The sequence below is a fragment of the Maylandia zebra genome, linkage group LG12, assembly GCF_041146795.1.
Source record: "Maylandia zebra isolate NMK-2024a linkage group LG12, Mzebra_GT3a, whole genome shotgun sequence".
Taxonomy (NCBI): Eukaryota; Metazoa; Chordata; class Actinopteri; order Cichliformes; family Cichlidae; genus Maylandia; species Maylandia zebra.
Window position 1 is genome coordinate 16,848,422 of NC_135178.1, and position 17,394 is coordinate 16,865,815.

The 17,394-nt window shown below is 40.7% G+C and overlaps 1 protein-coding gene across 1 annotated transcript in view; it reads left to right on the forward strand.

The window, feature by feature from the left end:
• Positions 1 to 17,394, forward strand: part of adgrv1 (adhesion G protein-coupled receptor V1) — a 137,144-nt gene that overhangs the window by 39,208 nt on the left and 80,542 nt on the right. The window contains exons 37-77 of the mRNA XM_076890783.1: positions 58 to 267; positions 691 to 821; positions 950 to 1,049; positions 1,169 to 1,348; positions 1,469 to 1,632; positions 1,901 to 1,988; positions 2,224 to 2,247; positions 2,977 to 3,055; positions 3,139 to 3,277; positions 3,437 to 3,578; positions 4,346 to 4,611; positions 4,823 to 4,998; positions 5,110 to 5,237; positions 5,379 to 5,560; positions 5,665 to 5,811; positions 5,910 to 5,990; positions 6,125 to 6,389; positions 7,068 to 7,190; positions 8,024 to 8,246; positions 8,384 to 8,588; positions 8,741 to 8,887; positions 8,988 to 9,243; positions 9,701 to 9,903; positions 10,384 to 10,560; positions 10,804 to 10,989; positions 11,076 to 11,255; positions 11,370 to 11,534; positions 11,634 to 11,754; positions 11,832 to 11,955; positions 12,044 to 12,182; positions 12,315 to 12,500; positions 12,592 to 12,827; positions 13,015 to 13,163; positions 13,295 to 13,493; positions 13,645 to 13,864; positions 13,976 to 14,215; positions 14,389 to 14,538; positions 14,646 to 14,866; positions 14,952 to 15,231; positions 15,364 to 15,507; positions 17,135 to 17,306. Coding sequence (XP_076746898.1) covers positions 58 to 267; positions 691 to 821; positions 950 to 1,049; positions 1,169 to 1,348; positions 1,469 to 1,632; positions 1,901 to 1,988; positions 2,224 to 2,247; positions 2,977 to 3,055; positions 3,139 to 3,277; positions 3,437 to 3,578; positions 4,346 to 4,611; positions 4,823 to 4,998; positions 5,110 to 5,237; positions 5,379 to 5,560; positions 5,665 to 5,811; positions 5,910 to 5,990; positions 6,125 to 6,389; positions 7,068 to 7,190; positions 8,024 to 8,246; positions 8,384 to 8,588; positions 8,741 to 8,887; positions 8,988 to 9,243; positions 9,701 to 9,903; positions 10,384 to 10,560; positions 10,804 to 10,989; positions 11,076 to 11,255; positions 11,370 to 11,534; positions 11,634 to 11,754; positions 11,832 to 11,955; positions 12,044 to 12,182; positions 12,315 to 12,500; positions 12,592 to 12,827; positions 13,015 to 13,163; positions 13,295 to 13,493; positions 13,645 to 13,864; positions 13,976 to 14,215; positions 14,389 to 14,538; positions 14,646 to 14,866; positions 14,952 to 15,231; positions 15,364 to 15,507; positions 17,135 to 17,306 — 6,948 coding nt within the window. The remainder of the gene's footprint in view (positions 1 to 57; positions 268 to 690; positions 822 to 949; positions 1,050 to 1,168; positions 1,349 to 1,468; positions 1,633 to 1,900; positions 1,989 to 2,223; positions 2,248 to 2,976; positions 3,056 to 3,138; positions 3,278 to 3,436; positions 3,579 to 4,345; positions 4,612 to 4,822; positions 4,999 to 5,109; positions 5,238 to 5,378; positions 5,561 to 5,664; positions 5,812 to 5,909; positions 5,991 to 6,124; positions 6,390 to 7,067; positions 7,191 to 8,023; positions 8,247 to 8,383; positions 8,589 to 8,740; positions 8,888 to 8,987; positions 9,244 to 9,700; positions 9,904 to 10,383; positions 10,561 to 10,803; positions 10,990 to 11,075; positions 11,256 to 11,369; positions 11,535 to 11,633; positions 11,755 to 11,831; positions 11,956 to 12,043; positions 12,183 to 12,314; positions 12,501 to 12,591; positions 12,828 to 13,014; positions 13,164 to 13,294; positions 13,494 to 13,644; positions 13,865 to 13,975; positions 14,216 to 14,388; positions 14,539 to 14,645; positions 14,867 to 14,951; positions 15,232 to 15,363; positions 15,508 to 17,134; positions 17,307 to 17,394) is intronic.

Sequence of the window (17,394 nt, forward strand, 5' to 3'; positions counted from 1 at the left end):
AGAAGAACATCTAACACTTAGGCTATGTGGCTTGTCTTTTTTCCTGTCTGTCTGCAGGTTCTTTAAAGAAGACAGTAGAGATCGTAATCAGAGATGATGCTGTACCCGAGGACAATGAGAGCCTAATGATTGGACTTGTAAATACGGCTGGAGGAAGTCGAATCCTGCCCAGCTCTGACACTGTAACCATTGTGATACTGGCCAATGACAACGTGGCTGGGATAGTAGGATTCCATTCAGGCTCCCGCTCTATCATCGCCAGAGAAGGTGGATGGCTGTGTTTTGTAATTTGCAAATGTGCTTCAATATTTTCTTTATGGTGTGTGTACCATGTCCGCCTCATATTATTATTTATATTTATTTAGGAATCAGAGAATACACAGCATGCTGCCGGTTTTCTGTTTATATATTGACTTAGAAACGTGATCAACTGAGATTTCCATACAACTAAAACAAGTATAATAATATTCAATTCAGAAGTCCATAAATCTAACCATGTTCAAAAACTACAAGAAATACATCTATAAGATAAATGCATGTTTCAGACTGATTTGAAATTTAAAGTTTCTCATTTGTGGCTTGCATTGAATTTACTAAACATTGGAAATAAGGGCATATAATTTTAAAAAAAGGTTATACTCAGGTTACACTTGATTGCAAACGTTAGAGACATTATGTTTTACCTTACAGGTGAAAAGCTGTCCCTCTTAGTGTTGAGAACAGCTCCAGGTCTGGGTAATGTTACTGTGGAATGGACTATACAAGGGCCGCTTGTACACCGAACCTTCACCCAAACCTCAGGAACCCTGTTCTTTACCAAGGTAAATAGTTTTGTGGCAGAATCATAGTCAACCATGTTTATTTCACAGTTAAAGCACAAATGTGTAATTACCGTCTGTAATTGGGCACCTCGAGGAGTAATTGTATGTTCTGTGAATGTGTTTTATAGGGAGAATTGAATGATACCATAGTCCTTCAGCTTCTTGATGATGCCACACCAGAGAACAAAGATGAATACAGAGTTTCATTGTCCAACATACAAACCTTTGGTAACAAACTCCACTTAGTATCTATTTGATTGATAATTGTGTGGCGTATCTTTGTGTGCAAACTATAAATACCAAAAATAACTCTTCCCTGCAGACTTAATAAACTGACTTCTACACAGGTGTTGTGGTGACGGGCCATGCTGCCCTTGATGCTCAAGGCAGTGAGGCAGTGATTACTGTGGACACCAGCGATAAGCCCTATGGCCTGCTGACTATTGCGCCAACATCTCTTAGAGTGACCACAGAGGAACGAGAACAGATTATAAAGATCTACATCAACAGAGAGTTTGGAGCCTCTGGTCAGTGGTTCAACTATGAATTTAAAAAAAAGGAGAAACATTCTAACAAATTAATTCCTGTATACCTCTTAAAGTTTTGTATCCACTTTTTACAGATAAACCTTATTTTTGTGTGTACAGGGGCAGTGAATATCACCTATGAGGTTATAAGAGGTTCTGTGCAAAACCTATCCCAGGTAGAAGGGGCTCTAGCTGAGCCGGGACAAGACTTCATCTCCGGTACCGGTTACGTAATTCTTCAGGAGGGACAGACTTCTGTTGCCATCCCTGTTACCATACTGGAGGTAAAACCTGTGACTGCCTCCCATAATGCGACATTTCCATTCATCAAACTTGACAGCACTGTTTTATAACTCACCACTGTGAACTCTTCCCACTGTGCCTCAGTAATTATATACCCTTTGAACTTTCTTCTCATTGTTATTAGGTGTATGTGCAGAATGTTTGCGATGCTGAACTGGCTCGACAAGATGATAAAATAAGATCTTGTTCACTTTTTTTGGAGCAGATTAATTTTGATTTGTAAGTTCACATTTTTTTTTGTTTTATTAGGATGACATCCCAGAGTTGCAGGAATTCTTCCTGGTCAACATAACATCAGCAGTGCTCATCACGACCCTCGCAACTGTTCCCCAGCTAGGTATGGAAAACTGTGAGAGTGCTCCAGTCACTGCTTAGTTTTAGTTATGTTAACTTATCCTTAACTTTGACCATAAAATACAATGTTATAACTTCTTTGTCAAATTACATTAAAAAAAGTTTTGCTGTTTTGTTTCTTTTAGATTTTACCGCTTTTGTCCAAAATATCATTTGCGTAATTTCACAAAATCCCTCTTTTCTTTTCCATAATTTCTCTTGCTCTGTCTGATGAGTAGAGGTTGTGTATTGCACATTGTCAGGTAAAAATAAAATGCTCACAATGCCCAAAATCTAATAGTAACTGATGCACAATAATAGTTTATGGTACATTGAATCTCAACATTATAGTTATTTTTAAAATGCACCATGAAAGAGCTTGGTAGTTATTGCTACTGCTTCTGCATAATCCAAACCTCAGGCCAATTTATGAATGAGTAAGTTTAGAAAGTGATGACTTGACAGAATACTACAGGCAGAATAGCACTTGGAGGTTCTCAGAATACTATCAGCCTTCTGCCTGGAGACGCACTGTAAACACACGGCAGCTCTTTTGGCAGCAATCATTATGTGGGTTGGATGGTGAGATTGATGCTTTCCATGATTGAGGAAGCCTGGGGATTTGGAGGGAGCCGAGTAGCCCTGTGTGGTGAGGAAAGAGAAAGCCAAACTAAACCCGTAGCTGGCCTCCCAGTGTCTTGGCCACAGAGTCAATGGGAAATGACTCTTCAAGAGGTCATAAATCAGTCCACCCAAAAGACTTAGCTCCTCAGACTCACAAGGCACTTACAAGAGGTGATTCTTAGCTATAATCCTTCTCTTAAATGTAGCATGACAGAAGATAGATCTTCTACTGCTTTCTCAATACACTCTATTGCTCTTGGTGCTTGCGCTGTAGTTACAGGCGAAAGAAATCACTGCTATTTACCACGGTAAACATGACAACCTTAAGGTCGTCATTCATTCCGTCTGTGATGTGGTGTCTTTCCCAGACACACAGGGTCTGGTGGCAGAAGTCAGCATTGCTGCTAATGATGGAATCAGAGGAGTCATTGAATGGACAAACACTGTGTAAGACAAGCATCCAGAAATAACTCAGATGTTCTGTAGATGATTTGTAGATGCTCTAATAAAAAATGTGTTTTGGTTTTCAGGTTTGAAGTGAATGAAACAATAGGGTCTCTGACTCTAGTTGCCTACAGGAATAAGGGAACACATGGAAATGTTTCTCTTTCCTTCTTCGCTCAGAACCTGGAAGCTCAAAAGGAGCTGGACTACAATACAAGTGAAACGGTACGCACAGCATCAGCGACCTGGAGAAATGTTTGAGTATTAACAAGGACAAAATGTATTGAAATTGTAATATCTTTAATTGCCTTTCATCTAAAAGCGATTCTCAGTTCTGAACAAGATGAACAAGTTTTTAAACTAAGGTGCCCTGTCTCCACCAAGGTGATCCATTTTGCTGATGGTGAAAGGTATAAGTTTGTAGAAGTGCAGATTACCGATGATGCCTTTCCAGAGAGTGCTGAGAGATTCCAGCTCATCCTGTCCAAGCCTTCTCCCGGGCTGCAGCTGGGCACCAATACCACGGGTATGTAAAATAAAATGCTGTGATTTTTTTTTTTTTAACTCAGCAGCCTAAGGCAGCTTATAGGCCATATTCAATTAAAAAATCAAGACTTTCAGTTTAAAATTTGATATAAAAGTTTAAACCATTACAATAGCTAATACTTGTTACTGATTTGATGGCAGGATTTACAGAAATTGTACAATTTTAAAAATGTGTATCAGGCCATCTCAAGTCAGTGAATAGTTTTATATTGAAAATGGTGACTATACCAACATCTTCAAGCGTTTAATATTGCAGTTAACTGGTAAGTATTTGTTAAAGTCACTACAAATAAGCTTCAAATAAGCTTATTAAGCTTAAAGTTATTTACACTGCATTAGATATAGAAATATATAATAAAGACACCTGGTTTGCTATTATTATTATTATTATTATTAATAGCTAATAAATCAATACATGTCCATGTTACAGTATTGTTTGGTCTGTTTGTGTTGCTGGTAAACTGATGTACTTAGTGCACTCATATGTAGAAAAAACATTGTGCCTGTTGCTAGGCTTTTGCTAGGCGATGTTATGGCGTCATAGTAAATCAACGTTTGTGAATATAAACGAGATGTTCTTGTTGTTAACTTGAAATGATTTTCATAACATGTTATAGGTGCGTAAATGCTAAAAACAGGTCATTTTAGTCAATTGGTAGTAGGTGGCTTGGTAACATGATGACATCATCATGTCCGATAGGTAAGAATCTTTGATCAATATAATACTACTTATTTCTTTTCTTATAGCAACTGTAACTATACTGGCCAGTGATGATGGACATGGTGTAATTTCATTTAACACCACCAAGCATTTCCTGTTGAGAGAGCCCACCTCTCTGTCAGGGCTGAGTGAGAGTGTGGCCAACCTATATGTGGTTCGAAACCCAGAGGAAGGCACATTTGGCACCGTATCTGTTCAGTTTACCATCACTGATGCCAACGGCACCCAAGCGGAGGGCGATTTGATACCTACACACGGGTTTGTGGTCCTGGAGGATGGAGTCAGATTTAAGGTGAACAAAATGAGATTTTTACAGCATACAAACTGATGCGTTAGAAAACATCCATACACGTGTGTCAGTTTTCCTTTTATTTTCCATTCCAAGCCTTAAAATTGCACCTTATAGTAGTCATCTGTAATCACAACAATTATCAATTTATCATTTCAGAATTGTGTGGTGTGCGTTTTCTGATTAATGATGACTCACATTTGTGCTGTTTCAGATGCTGGAGATTAGCGTAATGCTTGATGCTGAACCTGAAGGGAATGAAACCTTCAGAGTGACCCTGTCAAGCCCAACAGGAGGTGCACGGCTCGGTGACCAGCTCCAAACTCTCATCACCGTCCTGGAGAACTTAGCTCCTTCTGGCCTGTTTCGAATTGGACCTTCTCTCAACAGGTCTGAGCACAGATGCATTAAAACCATCATAAACTTTGAAAAGATGTTTCTGAGTGTGCTCAGACACTCTTTTATATACCTAGTCCTCTTCATTTTGTGTTATCTGTACAGAACTAGCACTGAAATTGTTGCAGAGGAAGGTGGCAGAGCGGTCTTCCTCACTGTGTCTCGCAGTAATGGTTTGGAGTCAGCAGTCAGCGTGGAATGGGAGATTCAGTCTGGCACAGCTGTTGCCTCAGGTCAGACCAATAAAGGTTTAAATTTTAAGCCACCGCAACCTACCAAAGTCTCTTAAATTCCTCTCTTTTCTATTCTGGCTCCTTTATTTTGTTCCATTGTTTGTTATTTTTTTATGATTCCTTTTTTCTCTTTTCTTTAAGGGGGTTACGTGCCAGTCATAGGCGTGTATCAGACCTTTGAAGACAGTCCAACCTCTGCTTGGTGCTCACTTCCTGAGGGACCTTCCTTGCTGGCTGTGAGGCTAGATATGAGGCCCACTGTTGGATCCTCTCACACCTTGGCCACTTTGTATCGATGGCAGGGTGTTTTCGTGCCAGTAGAGGTATGTTAGCAACACTGTATCTAAAACAGCGTGGTGGTCCTGGTACAATTAAGCAGCACCTCCATTGTTAGCTTAAAAATCTCTTTGTCTTTTTGTTGTTACAGTCTGTTACGATTCAGGACCCAGGCAGATGTGTTGGGTTTGCAATAAATGGTTCTACCTACATAGGCATTACACATAGTGGCCTTCCTTTCTCCCCTGCTGCCAACCTCAGCATCTTTAAATTGCAGAAGGATCTCAATATCACATTGGTAATTCTGAACCCAATAATAATACAACATTTCTATCAAGTTTTCTTACATTACTATAACACTTCTTGCATTATGTCTGCATAATTTGATTTCTTTAGGAACAAGTCTTGGGTGTTGAAGCCCTGAATGTGAAACACTTCTCCACTGAAGGCAGAGATTATCTGATAGCGTCAAGCCAGGTGACGATGACCACTGAAACAGACTTAATTATTTACTTTAATGTCAAAATTATTACAAATATGCAGATGTTCCTCGTGTAAGGTATTCAGAACCTTTTATGACTGAAATTACTTTCGTCTCCTTGATGCTGCAGATTTTCATTTGGACTGGAGGCTCTTTTACGCTTCACCAGACTCTTGACTTCAAACAGGACATCCTCAGTGCAACTACGTTAACTCGTGCAGACACTCCCTACTTGCTGGTGTGCATAGACAGACAGAATGCGAGCTGCTTCCTGCTTCGGTGGACCAGTGGAAGATTTCAGAATCCACAGCCTCTCCCGCTTTCTGGCAGAGCAAGTCAGGTGGAGAAAATCAACAGAAGAACTGAGGAAATTCTTCTGTTGGTTGCTGTTGAAGGTGATCTTTCCTGCTTTGGCATGAAATGTGTGAATGGTGCAAGTTTTATTTTGAATTTAAATTCAGGTATATCCATATTTGAAGATAGGTGACCAGAAGAATTAAGCAGAATTGGAATGAAATACACATAAATTCCTAAAACACTGGCGCAGAGATTGCATATTTACCACATTTAATCAAGTGCGTGTAATCTGCAGTATGCCAAAATGATGGTTTGGTTTTTGAAGCAATGAGATGCCATTTTTTCTGGTTGTAGTGTTTGTGTGTATTGGGCAGCGGTTAGATCTTGGTTAGCTTAGTACAAACAAACTGCTGATACTCCAGAAGGAAAACAGAAATATTTGTATCTATTACATTGTTCTGTTGTCTCAGTTAAGTTTGCAAAATTTACCATGTCGACTAGGCCCATGTATTTATACTATGCTCTGTATATTTTGACGAGACATAATCCTTCAGAGTCTAAAAAAAGCACAGCGTGTTTTTGGTTCAGACCCCTTGTGGGTTTATGGGGAATGCCTTAGTGTGGAGCGGAGCAGAGCCACACATTGGCCCAGAGTTTGTAATTTGTCAGTCCTGGGTGTGTCAGCGAGGCCAGTGGTTTCTTTTTACACAAACATGCTATTCTAGTGTGAAAGAACTTAAGTCTGTATTTGTTTTCATGTGCCTGTATTTTTTCAGGTCTGTTTCCATCCTGTGAGGTGTTACAATGGAGCTCAGAGCAGGCTTCACCACAACTCCATCAGTCTATTCCTCACCCTGGCCTCACATCTATTCATTCCTTCACTGATCCTTCTGGAATCGGTAAGCACAACTGTCACAAACTGCCGTGTGATGATACACTGTTGTCTGTAAATATCTGGAGAACAGTCGTGTGATGGACAGTACTCATAGGATGACAGTTCCTCATTCACTAGGATAATGATACTAAAAATACAGCAACACACAAAGAAACAAGGTTTTGTCTTTAGCATTTTAGCATTCAGATGCATGTTAACACAATGCCAAAATCTTCCCAGGAGTGGATGTCTCAGCAAAAAGACCTCAGAGAAATTGCAAAAAAACTAAGAGCTACATGTCAGACTCTAAGGGCCGCAGTTAGCTTGTTAAATGTTAACGTTCATGACAGTCCAATTAGCTTGCCCGGAGGGGTTGCCAGGAGAAAGCCTCCTCTCTTTGAAAAGAATATGGCACCATTGTGGTTTGTTCAGTTGCCTCTGAGCAAACCACAAGACTTCTAGAACAATGTCCTTTGGATAAACAAGACCAAATTGGCCATAATGCACAGTGCCATGTTTGAGATACTGTCCATAAATAAATGCCCACAAACCTCAATGAACTGAAGCAATGTTGTAAAGAATAGTAAGCCAAGATTCCTCTGCAAGGATACAAGACTGATAAAGTCATGCAGAAAATGATTACTTCAAGTTTTTGCTGCTAAAGGTAGCTCCACAAACTACTGAATCATGGTGTGTATTTCTCCACAGTACTGTGAAAGTTTCATTTTTCATGTGACTGTATACTGTACTGTACACAGTTTTTTCAATAATGACGTAAACTCACTTAAAGTCTGAGGTTTGAAAAACTGTGTTCTATGTGGCATTCAAACACCTTAAATACTTTTCTCTTTTTCACAGCTTATGCTCTGCTAGCTGGTAGAAATGGTTCAACGCTGTACTCCTGGAGGCCTGATGTAAAGCTGTTCACCATCATCCTCAGGGCCCCTCCAGCCATTAGCTTCTCCTCTCTCATGGTTCCATACTTCAATATCACAAAGATCCTCTTGGCTTCTTCTGAGGACAATAGCTCCACTGTTTATGAATTCACTTCGGTCTCCAATCACTCTGATTTCATACCCAGGTATTCAGATTGTGTGAAGTTGTACATTTTATTATACAAGGTGAAGACACAGTAGTTTTTCTTCAGAAAAAAAGAAGCATATCATCAAAGAGAGTTCTGAAATGCTTGTTGTGTTTCCTTTACTTTCTCACATTCAGTTTTGGGGAGTTGCACTTTGCGCCAGGTGATAGTGAGCTGGAGATAGCCCTGAACATCATAGATGATGATATCCCTGAGGTGCAGGAGCAGTTCCTGGTCAGGCTGAAGAATCCAAAAGGTGGAGCTGAGATTGGATTTGGTGGTCAGGTGAAAGTAATTGTCCCAACCAACGATGATGCCTACGGAGTCATCGGCTTTGCTCAGGTAGGAGGATAAACCTTTTGATATTAGATGGCTTGTGCATTTGCTTAACATGTCTATCTTGTTATTGTCTCAAATTATTTATTTGCAATATACTGAATACATAAAATGTGTTTTATTGCAATCTAGAAGTATTTGTTATTGCATCTCTACAGAACTCTCTGTCTATGGAGTTGGAGGAGTTGGAGCAAGATAATCAAATTTCTCTAAGTGTGGAGAGAAGAAGAGGGAGTTTTGGCAGACTCACTGTTCACTGGGCTGCCAATGGCAGTTTGGCAGACATTTATCCAACTTCAGGAGTGGTGAGCAACACTTCCTCTGTTATACATAAAACACATGATGTACTGACAACATGTTATGAATTTAATGTCATTTAATGTAAAACGTTATTTTCTATCACAGGTTACTTTTTCAGAGGGTCAAACAGTAGCTATCATATCGCTGGCTGTTAGAGCAGATGGTGTCCCAGAGTTACAGGAGTATGTCACAATCACCCTCCGTGATGTCACCACTGTGGGACTTCAAGACCTACGACAGGCTGCAGTCATTGACCAGCGACGGGCTCAAGCTCAACTCACCATCTTACCAAATGGTTCTCCCTATGGAGTGATTGGATGGCATCTCGACTCCCAGTTTACACTAACACAAGAACCACAGAGTAAGAATTTCTGTGAAAATAAATGGATGGGTGGATTATTGAACGAGGCTCAGTCAGTAAATGTGGGTTTTTATTGGATCTCAGTGAAAGAGGTTTGATGTAGTGTAATTAATTTTAGATAAATTATTGTTAACTTATTTAAATACATTCCTCAGTCGCAGCTTCTGTTAATTTAGCTTGCTGTGTTTGAGACTTTCTTGAAAAATCACAGAATATCAAATTTTTACTTTTGTGGTCAGTTTACAGTAATCACACTGAGATTTACCGTAAAAGAGATTTGCTGCCATTTTCCAGCCATGCCAGGGAAGCCTGAATCGTAGAGTAAAAGTCTTTGAAATATTCTTAACCTACAGGTCTTCTATACATTTATACAGTATGTAGAATGGATTTGTAATTATTTCTGTTGTGTTTTATTACTGACTTATTTACCACAACGCAATTTCTTTTCAACCTGCAGGGGTTCCAACCAATGTGACTCTCTCCATTGTGAGGGAGCAGGGCTCCTCAGGTGAGGTGGCAATCTATTACACAACCAGGCCAGCTCTATACAACCCCCCCTCCAACCAAGCCACCGCAGGACAAGACTACGTTTCCAAAGATGACACCATCATCATGATAAATGGTGCTACCGTGGCCCTTGTTACTGTTACAATCCTACCGGTAAGGATGTGCTGATGAGCAACACCTGTTTCTTCTCTACTTAGAGAAGAAACAGGATATAGTTTAGCTTCTGTCCACATTTGGTAGGAAATAGGACCAAAATATTGTTATTATACGGAAAAAAAACTGTGAGCATGCTTACTTAAATAGGTGAAAATATTAAATCAGATTCTTTATCTTACTAATTCTGCAATAACAACCATTCACACTCAGGATCAACAGAGAACAGACCTGGTTCTATTTAAACACTAGACTTTAAATTGTTTTGCTTGTTGTGTCCTGTTCAATCAGGGTATAAACAACCAATAATCCTCATTAAACTATCGCTTCTCATAGCCTTCCTTATTTAAATTTGTATTAAATTTGCACAGTTTGAGGTTACTGTTGTTTTCACATCTTAAGGTTTATAAAAATCATTGTGAATTTGAATAACGGTTTTCTATTATTTCGTGTTTTCATGTATGCATTTGTTTTTCTAAGGATGATATCCCAGAGCTGGCAGAGAGTTTCCTGGTAAACATCACTAAGGTGGAGCTCGTTAGTGAGTCAGTTGGAGCAGGGCAGCCCAGTGTGAAGAGACCTGGTATGGAGGTAGCAGAGATCACGATCCCGGAGAATGATGATCCCCGAGGGATTCTCCAGTTCAATGTTTCTGAGGTGAGGTGAGCATAGGACATTACAGAGAGGTGAGCTTGACACTGAATTATTGAGGTTGTTGGGAAACCTCCAATTTGATACATAGAAGGCTTTTTTAAAAAGCTTGTGATAAAGAAATAAGTAAGTAATGCAACTGTGAAACATCAAAAAATATCTAAATTAATAATAAACAGTAACATCCTTAAAGATGTTTATTTCAAAATTTCTTAGTCATTGAAAATTTCTTCTGAATTTCTTGTCTAGGATATAGCTGGAAGTGTCATCCTGGCCTATGAGATACCACCACCAGACAATGTTCTCCTACTATCAGTGTTGCGACTCGCCGGTACAGTTGGAAGACTTCTTGTCTACTGGGAAGCTCAACCAGTCACTGCCGATCTTAATGACTTCAACCCCCTTTCTGGAAACATCACCTTTCAGGATGGGCAAGTGAGTTAATATTGGTCCCGTGTTGAAATTAATTCACAATAAATATCACATGAAGTCACTATATGAGGCTACTCAACTATTTCTAGAGAGAAGCCACAATTGCTATCACCATCATAGACGATGAACAGGTGGAGCCTTTGGAGACCTTCACAGTGAATTTGCTGCGTGTGATTGGTGGTGCTCGACTCGGAAAAGTGACCTCAGCGACTGTAAATATTCCATCAAATGACTCGCCACTCGGACGATTTGGATTTCAGAAACGAGAGGTGAAACTAAAACATCTCTGTTGGCATCAATTTCAAACTTAAAACTGACAGTTATTGTTCTATTCAGTGTAGAGTAAACAACATGAATAATCATCTTGCCTAATCCTCTCCAAGGTTGCCGTCAGTGAACCAGAGTTTGTGGATGATCCATCTGCTGTGGCAACACTAACAGTGCTGCGCAGTATGGCAGGTGTGGGTGCAGTGACACTGGTGTGGCAGCTGGAAGTCCACGCTGCAGGGGACCTCTCACCTTTAAATGGAACTCTCGTCTTCAATGAGGTACAGTAGAAAAAAAGGCGACTTCAAGTATCCACCAGTTTGTAGTCTCAATCTGTAAGTAGTAGTAAGTTTCTTCTTTAATTCTCCTTTACGTTTCAGACTGAATCTATGAAGTCATTTGTGATCAGAGCCCTTGCTGACACTGTAGTGGAAGGAGAAGAGCGTTTCACTGTACAGCTGTTTCCTGCAGATAGTGGTGCTGTCATAGACCCCTTAAATGGTTAGTATGCGAAAATAAAATGTCAAAATGCAGGTGCACATTTTGAATTCAGTAATCATCGATCTAGTCCTCTATAGGTATGGCCACCATCACCATCAGGGGTGACAAAGCTGCCCTGGGGATTATTGGGATAGCAGAGTCCTCTAGGAGCATCCTCATTGGAGAACCTCAGGGGAATTACAATGGGAGTGCCAGAGTCAGGTGAGATAATTGTCCTGATTCAACCTGTGAAGACAAACAAGAGGTCTCAATTGGAAAACTTGTCATGCAATGTGTTTCCTTCTTCCAGCCTTGTGCGAGGGCCAGGTGTGTTTGGAGAAGTACAGGTGTACTGGAATATCACTCCAGCTGCAGTTTCTGAGTTTGAAGCAATCTTTGGCACTGTGACTATGAGAGATGGACAGTCTACTGCTACCATTACTATTAAGGTATTGAGCAGTGTTCATTGGAAAATTGTGGCATTGTCTCTATCTGTTTATTTGAGGACAAAAAGCAGAATAATAACGTAATGACAAGGGATTTCCATAAAATTATCACAGTCACATCTTTTCTGATGTTAGGTCTTGGATGATGAACTTCCTGAGACGCGCCGTGAGTATCAGATTACACTGACCTCTGCTACTGCAGGACTGGACATAAGTCCCACGGCCGGGCATGCCAGAATTATTATGGCAGCAAGCGACAACCCATATGGCCTTTTCTCTTTCACCCAGAACCAGATCAATACAACTGAGAAGGAAGGAATGGTAAAGTCATAAAAAAATACCCTGGTACATGATGTATCATCTGGTGTAGTTTCATAACCCACAGCAATATAATTTAATTTCTTTTCTTCAGGTTAATGTGAGTATCATTCGCTCCTTTGGCAATGAGGGAAGTGTGTTGGTGACCTATGAGTCATCAAGTAGCACAGCACTCAGTGGACTGGACTTTGCTCCAGCTTCAGGGCAGCTGCTACTCACCCCTGGCCAGAAGTTGCAACAAGTGGCCTTGCATATCCTGGATGACAGTCTTCCAGAGGGGCCTGAGGTGTTTTTTGTTAACATCACTGCAGTGGCACTAGACAATATCAGGTAAGAAAGGTTAAGAAGGTGCATTAGATTTATAATCTTGTTGAGACGGTGCTGTTATTCCATAGATATTGCTGATTGCAAGGATGCAAATAGAAAAAAATCCATGCATACCAGTGACCTAAAATATCTGCTGATGTGAAAGAGTTCATAGGCAACTAGTTGTTCTGTGTCTCCCTCTTGTGGCCAGAGATGTTGACTACACTGTGAGAGAGTCAGGTCTACAACTGGACCAGCCTCCAGCCGTAGGCAGCATCTCTTCTCTGGCTGTCATCATACTACAGAATGATAATGTTGAAGGTATCCTGGAGTTCAGGCAGGACTATGTTAACATTACAGGTAACAAAAGCAAGCAGTTTTTTGTCTTGTAAAATGCTGAAGTTGCACAATTTGCTACAAACTGTTTGACTTAATTATAAGTTTATTTCTGCATAAATAATTCTTTTTTATCATGCCTTTCTTGCTTCCAGTTGAAGAGGATGTTGGCACCCTGTTGATCCCAGTGGTGAGAAGACTGGGCACATACGGGCGAGTCTCTGCTCAGTTTTTTTCTAGAAGCTTGACCGCAGCACCTGATGTTGACTATATCCTGTATAATGGCTCAGTGACATTTGTGCATGGACAGAATACCAGCTACATTAATGTCACTATCATAGATGATCTGGACAGGTGAGAAGAATAACTAAAAAAATATCTACAAGTCTACCTTAAAGTATACAGTATATTTATTCCACACACAGATACACACCTAGATGAAAACACACAGTTAACAAAAAAGACATTATTTCATTCAACAACTACTGTAAATCTCCTTCCCCAGTGAATATGCAGAGGTATTTGAGGTTGTGCTGGTTGGAGCTACAGAGGGTGCCGTTCTAGGCTCCCAAAATATTGTGAGGGTAACCATCGGTAAGAGCGACTCTCCAAGTGGGGTTGTCAGTTTCCTCAATGAAAGCCTAATCACCGTGGCCAATCCCAACTCCACTCTGAAACTCAGTCTGGTTTTGGAGAGATCAGGCGGCCTTGTGGGCAATGCAACGGTATGAGGAACAATGCTATAAAAATAAATCGCATCATTGCAGCTTACTGCTAGAGCACGTTGGTTTCCATGGTGACATCATACAGTTCAAACTAGCCCTCTCTTTTCACAGGTTGCTTGGATAATCCTTGGCCCTAACAGTAGAGAGGCTCTTCCCCTCATCAATACTGACATTAGAGGACCTGTGAACGGGTCCCTGTTCTTCAAGGATGGAGAGAAAAGCACGCACACCATAGAGCTGCGGATTCTCCCTCATGGGGAAGTAGAGGTGGAAGAGACATTTGTTATAGAGCTCAATATTCTGTCTGGAGAGATGGATGTTGATCCTCAGGCTAGTTCCATAACACTGAAGGTATTTCACCATGTAATGACTGCAAACTTGATTTCGCCATCATTAATCAGTTCGCTCATATTGTTGTGCACAGTTTCTCTTTCAGAGCACTTTTTTCGCTGAAGGCAAGTTGTACTGGAATTAAGCTCGGCACCGCAATCATTCCTTTTCTCCAAATGTTTTTTGTCTGTCAGATAGAGAAATTTGGTGATCCCAATGGTATCGTCCAGTTTACTGAGGATGCGCTTCGAGAGCGTGTCTACAATGAATCCACAGAAGCAGAGGGCCCATTGAACATTTCCTATCTGATTATGCGCAGAGAGGGTGTCATGGGTAACATCACGGTATGGTCATATCTTAAATATACATTTACTGTTTACTAATAATATCCTGCTTAAACGAAAAATATAATACTTTTACTTTTGTAAACACAACCATATCGTATCCTCAGGTGCACTGGCGAATACAGAGTGACTCAGATATTGCAGGTGACTTTCTAGCCTTAACTGGCTCAGTGATGATTCGGGAAGGCCAAAGAGAAGCAGAAATCGTCCTTAAGCTGATGCCTGATACAGTGCCAGAGCTAGAGGAGCTCTACATTCTTCAGCTCATATTTGTGGAGGGTGGGGGTACTCTGGATGCCAACCCGAATCTGATCAGAGCTCGCATCAGGTTTGTTATTTGATCAGTTAGAAATGGTAGTAGAAAAATCAAAGACTGAATGACCTTAAAATTACTATTCCTCTCTCTCCCACAGGGTGCCTGCTAACGATGAGCCTCATGGGGTTTTTTCTTTGAACTCCAAGCAGCAGTTTATAGTAGTCACAGGCTCGGGGTCAGAGGTCAGCAGAGCTATGGTTATAAATGTGACACGGCTTGCTGGGCTATTTGGCAATGCTAGTGTAGGCTACAGGATCACAGGTGGGATAGATGAAGTGATGGACATAACAGAGATACTGGGTGGAAAAGCTGAAGGACGACTGCTCTTAAAAGAGGGACAGAGCTTCAGTGCTATTTCTCTACCCATCAGCAGCCAGGTGAGAAAAAGCACGTTTAGTGACTCGTGTATAGAGAATTACCCGTACACAAAGTGAACACACCTTCTACAATAGAATAGTTTATAATATCTTGAATCCCTTGTTTATTTCACCTGTTTCTTCCCACCGTAGGCATTTTTGTCAGTGGGTGCAAGCATCACCGCAGAGCTCACTGATGTTAGACTTGTCAGTGTCGTCCTTGGCTCTTTGCCACGCCTTCTTCACGAGGCCAGAGTTGCTACAGTGATTGTACCTGAAGAAGCTGCTAACTCAGAGGTGAATTGTAATTTTTTTTCTATATTTAAATGGCTTACCTGTTAGACAGAAACTGTTGCCAGTTATCAGAGAAAGACACTCCTGGAGATATGCTCACTGTGTGCGTTTGCAGGTATTTCTTTCCATTATAAATATGGAATTATGTGTCAGTTTTTCTGAGTCAGGGTAGAGTAATTTACACAGATATTGACAAAAATTGATTAATAAATATCATTTTACTAGTCATTTGATGACAAACCTTGATATTTAGCACTGTATTCATCTGACTCCTCTCCACATAGGTTTTCAGATCGTTTAAAATTTGAAGAAAAACTTTCAAAGTGAGGCATTGATGAGTCATTGATTATTTTGTGTACATTTATCTGTTTTTAATACAAGTATCTGAACCTGGTGTCGTTAGATATTAAATTTACATGACATCTTACACATAACCATTAAATATAACCCTTCTACTTTACAGGGAGTGCAGAATTATTAGGCAAGTCGTATTTCTGAGGAATAATTTTATTATTGAACAACAACCATGTTCTCAATGAACCCAAAAAACTCATTAATATCAAAGCTGAATGTTTTTGGAAGTATTTTTTAGTTTGTTTTTAGTTTTAGCTACTCAATGGGGTTCAGATCAGGTGAACAAGGTGGCCATGTCATTAGTTTTTCTTCTTTTATACCCTTTCTTGCCAGCCACGCTGTGGAGTACTTGGACGCGTGTGATGGAGCATTGTCCTGCATGAAAATCATGTTTTTCTTGAAGGATGCAGACTTCTTCCTGTACCACTGCTTGAAGAAGGTGTCTTCCAGAAACTGGCAGTAGGACTGGGAGTTGAGCTTGACTCCATCCTCAACCCGAAAAGGCCCCACAAGCTCATCTTTGATGATACCAGCCCAAACCAGTACTCCACCTCCACCTTGCTGGCGTCTGAGTCGGACTGGAGCTCTCTGCCCTTTACCAATCCAGCCACGGGCCCATCCATCTGGCCCATCAAGACTCACTCTCATTTCATCAGTCCATAAAACCTTAGAAAAACCAGTCTTGAGATATTTCTTGGCCCAGTCTTGACGTTTCAGCTTGTGTGTCTTGTTCAGTGGTGGTCGTCTTTCAGCCTTTCTTACCTTGGCCATGTCTCTGAGTACTGCACACCTTGTGCTTTGGGGCACTCCAGTGATGTTGCAGCTCTGAAATATGGCCAAACTGGTGGCAAGTGGCATCTTGGCAGCTGCACGCTTGACTTTTCTCAGTTCATGGGCAGTTATTTTGCGCCTTGGTTTTTCCACACGCTTCTTGTGACCCTGTTGACTATTTTGAATGAAACGCTTGATTGTTCGATGATCACGCTTCAGAAGCTTTGCAATTTTGAGACTGCTGCATCCCTCTGCAAGATATCTCACTATTTTTGACTTTTCTGAGTCATTAGACCACACCCCTTCTCATTACAGAGATGCACATCACCTAATATGCTTAATTGGGGGTAGGCTTTTGAGCCTATACAGCTTGGAGTACGACAACATGCATGAAGAGGATGATGTGGACAAAATACTCAATTGCCTAATAATTCTGCACTCCCTGTATGTGAGGGCACCAAAGTAACACCATTATTAACTGTCCTCTATCATTTATGTTCTGTAGGTTGGCTTTGCTTCACTGGCTCTGCAGGTTTCAAGCGTGGAAACAGGGATTTGTGTGGCAAATGTGACACGAAAAGGGCTGTTTGGAGACATCAGGGTGCAATGGAAGGCTGGGTATCCTTTAGGAGAGACTCTGCCTGGCTTTAAAGCCGGAGCAATCATCCCAAACTCAGGTAAAACAGTGAGAAAAAGACAAGGATTGAGCTCTGAAAGACTTAAGTTGTGTAGTATTTTTTTCACTAAAATTTTCAAGGTGTAGTG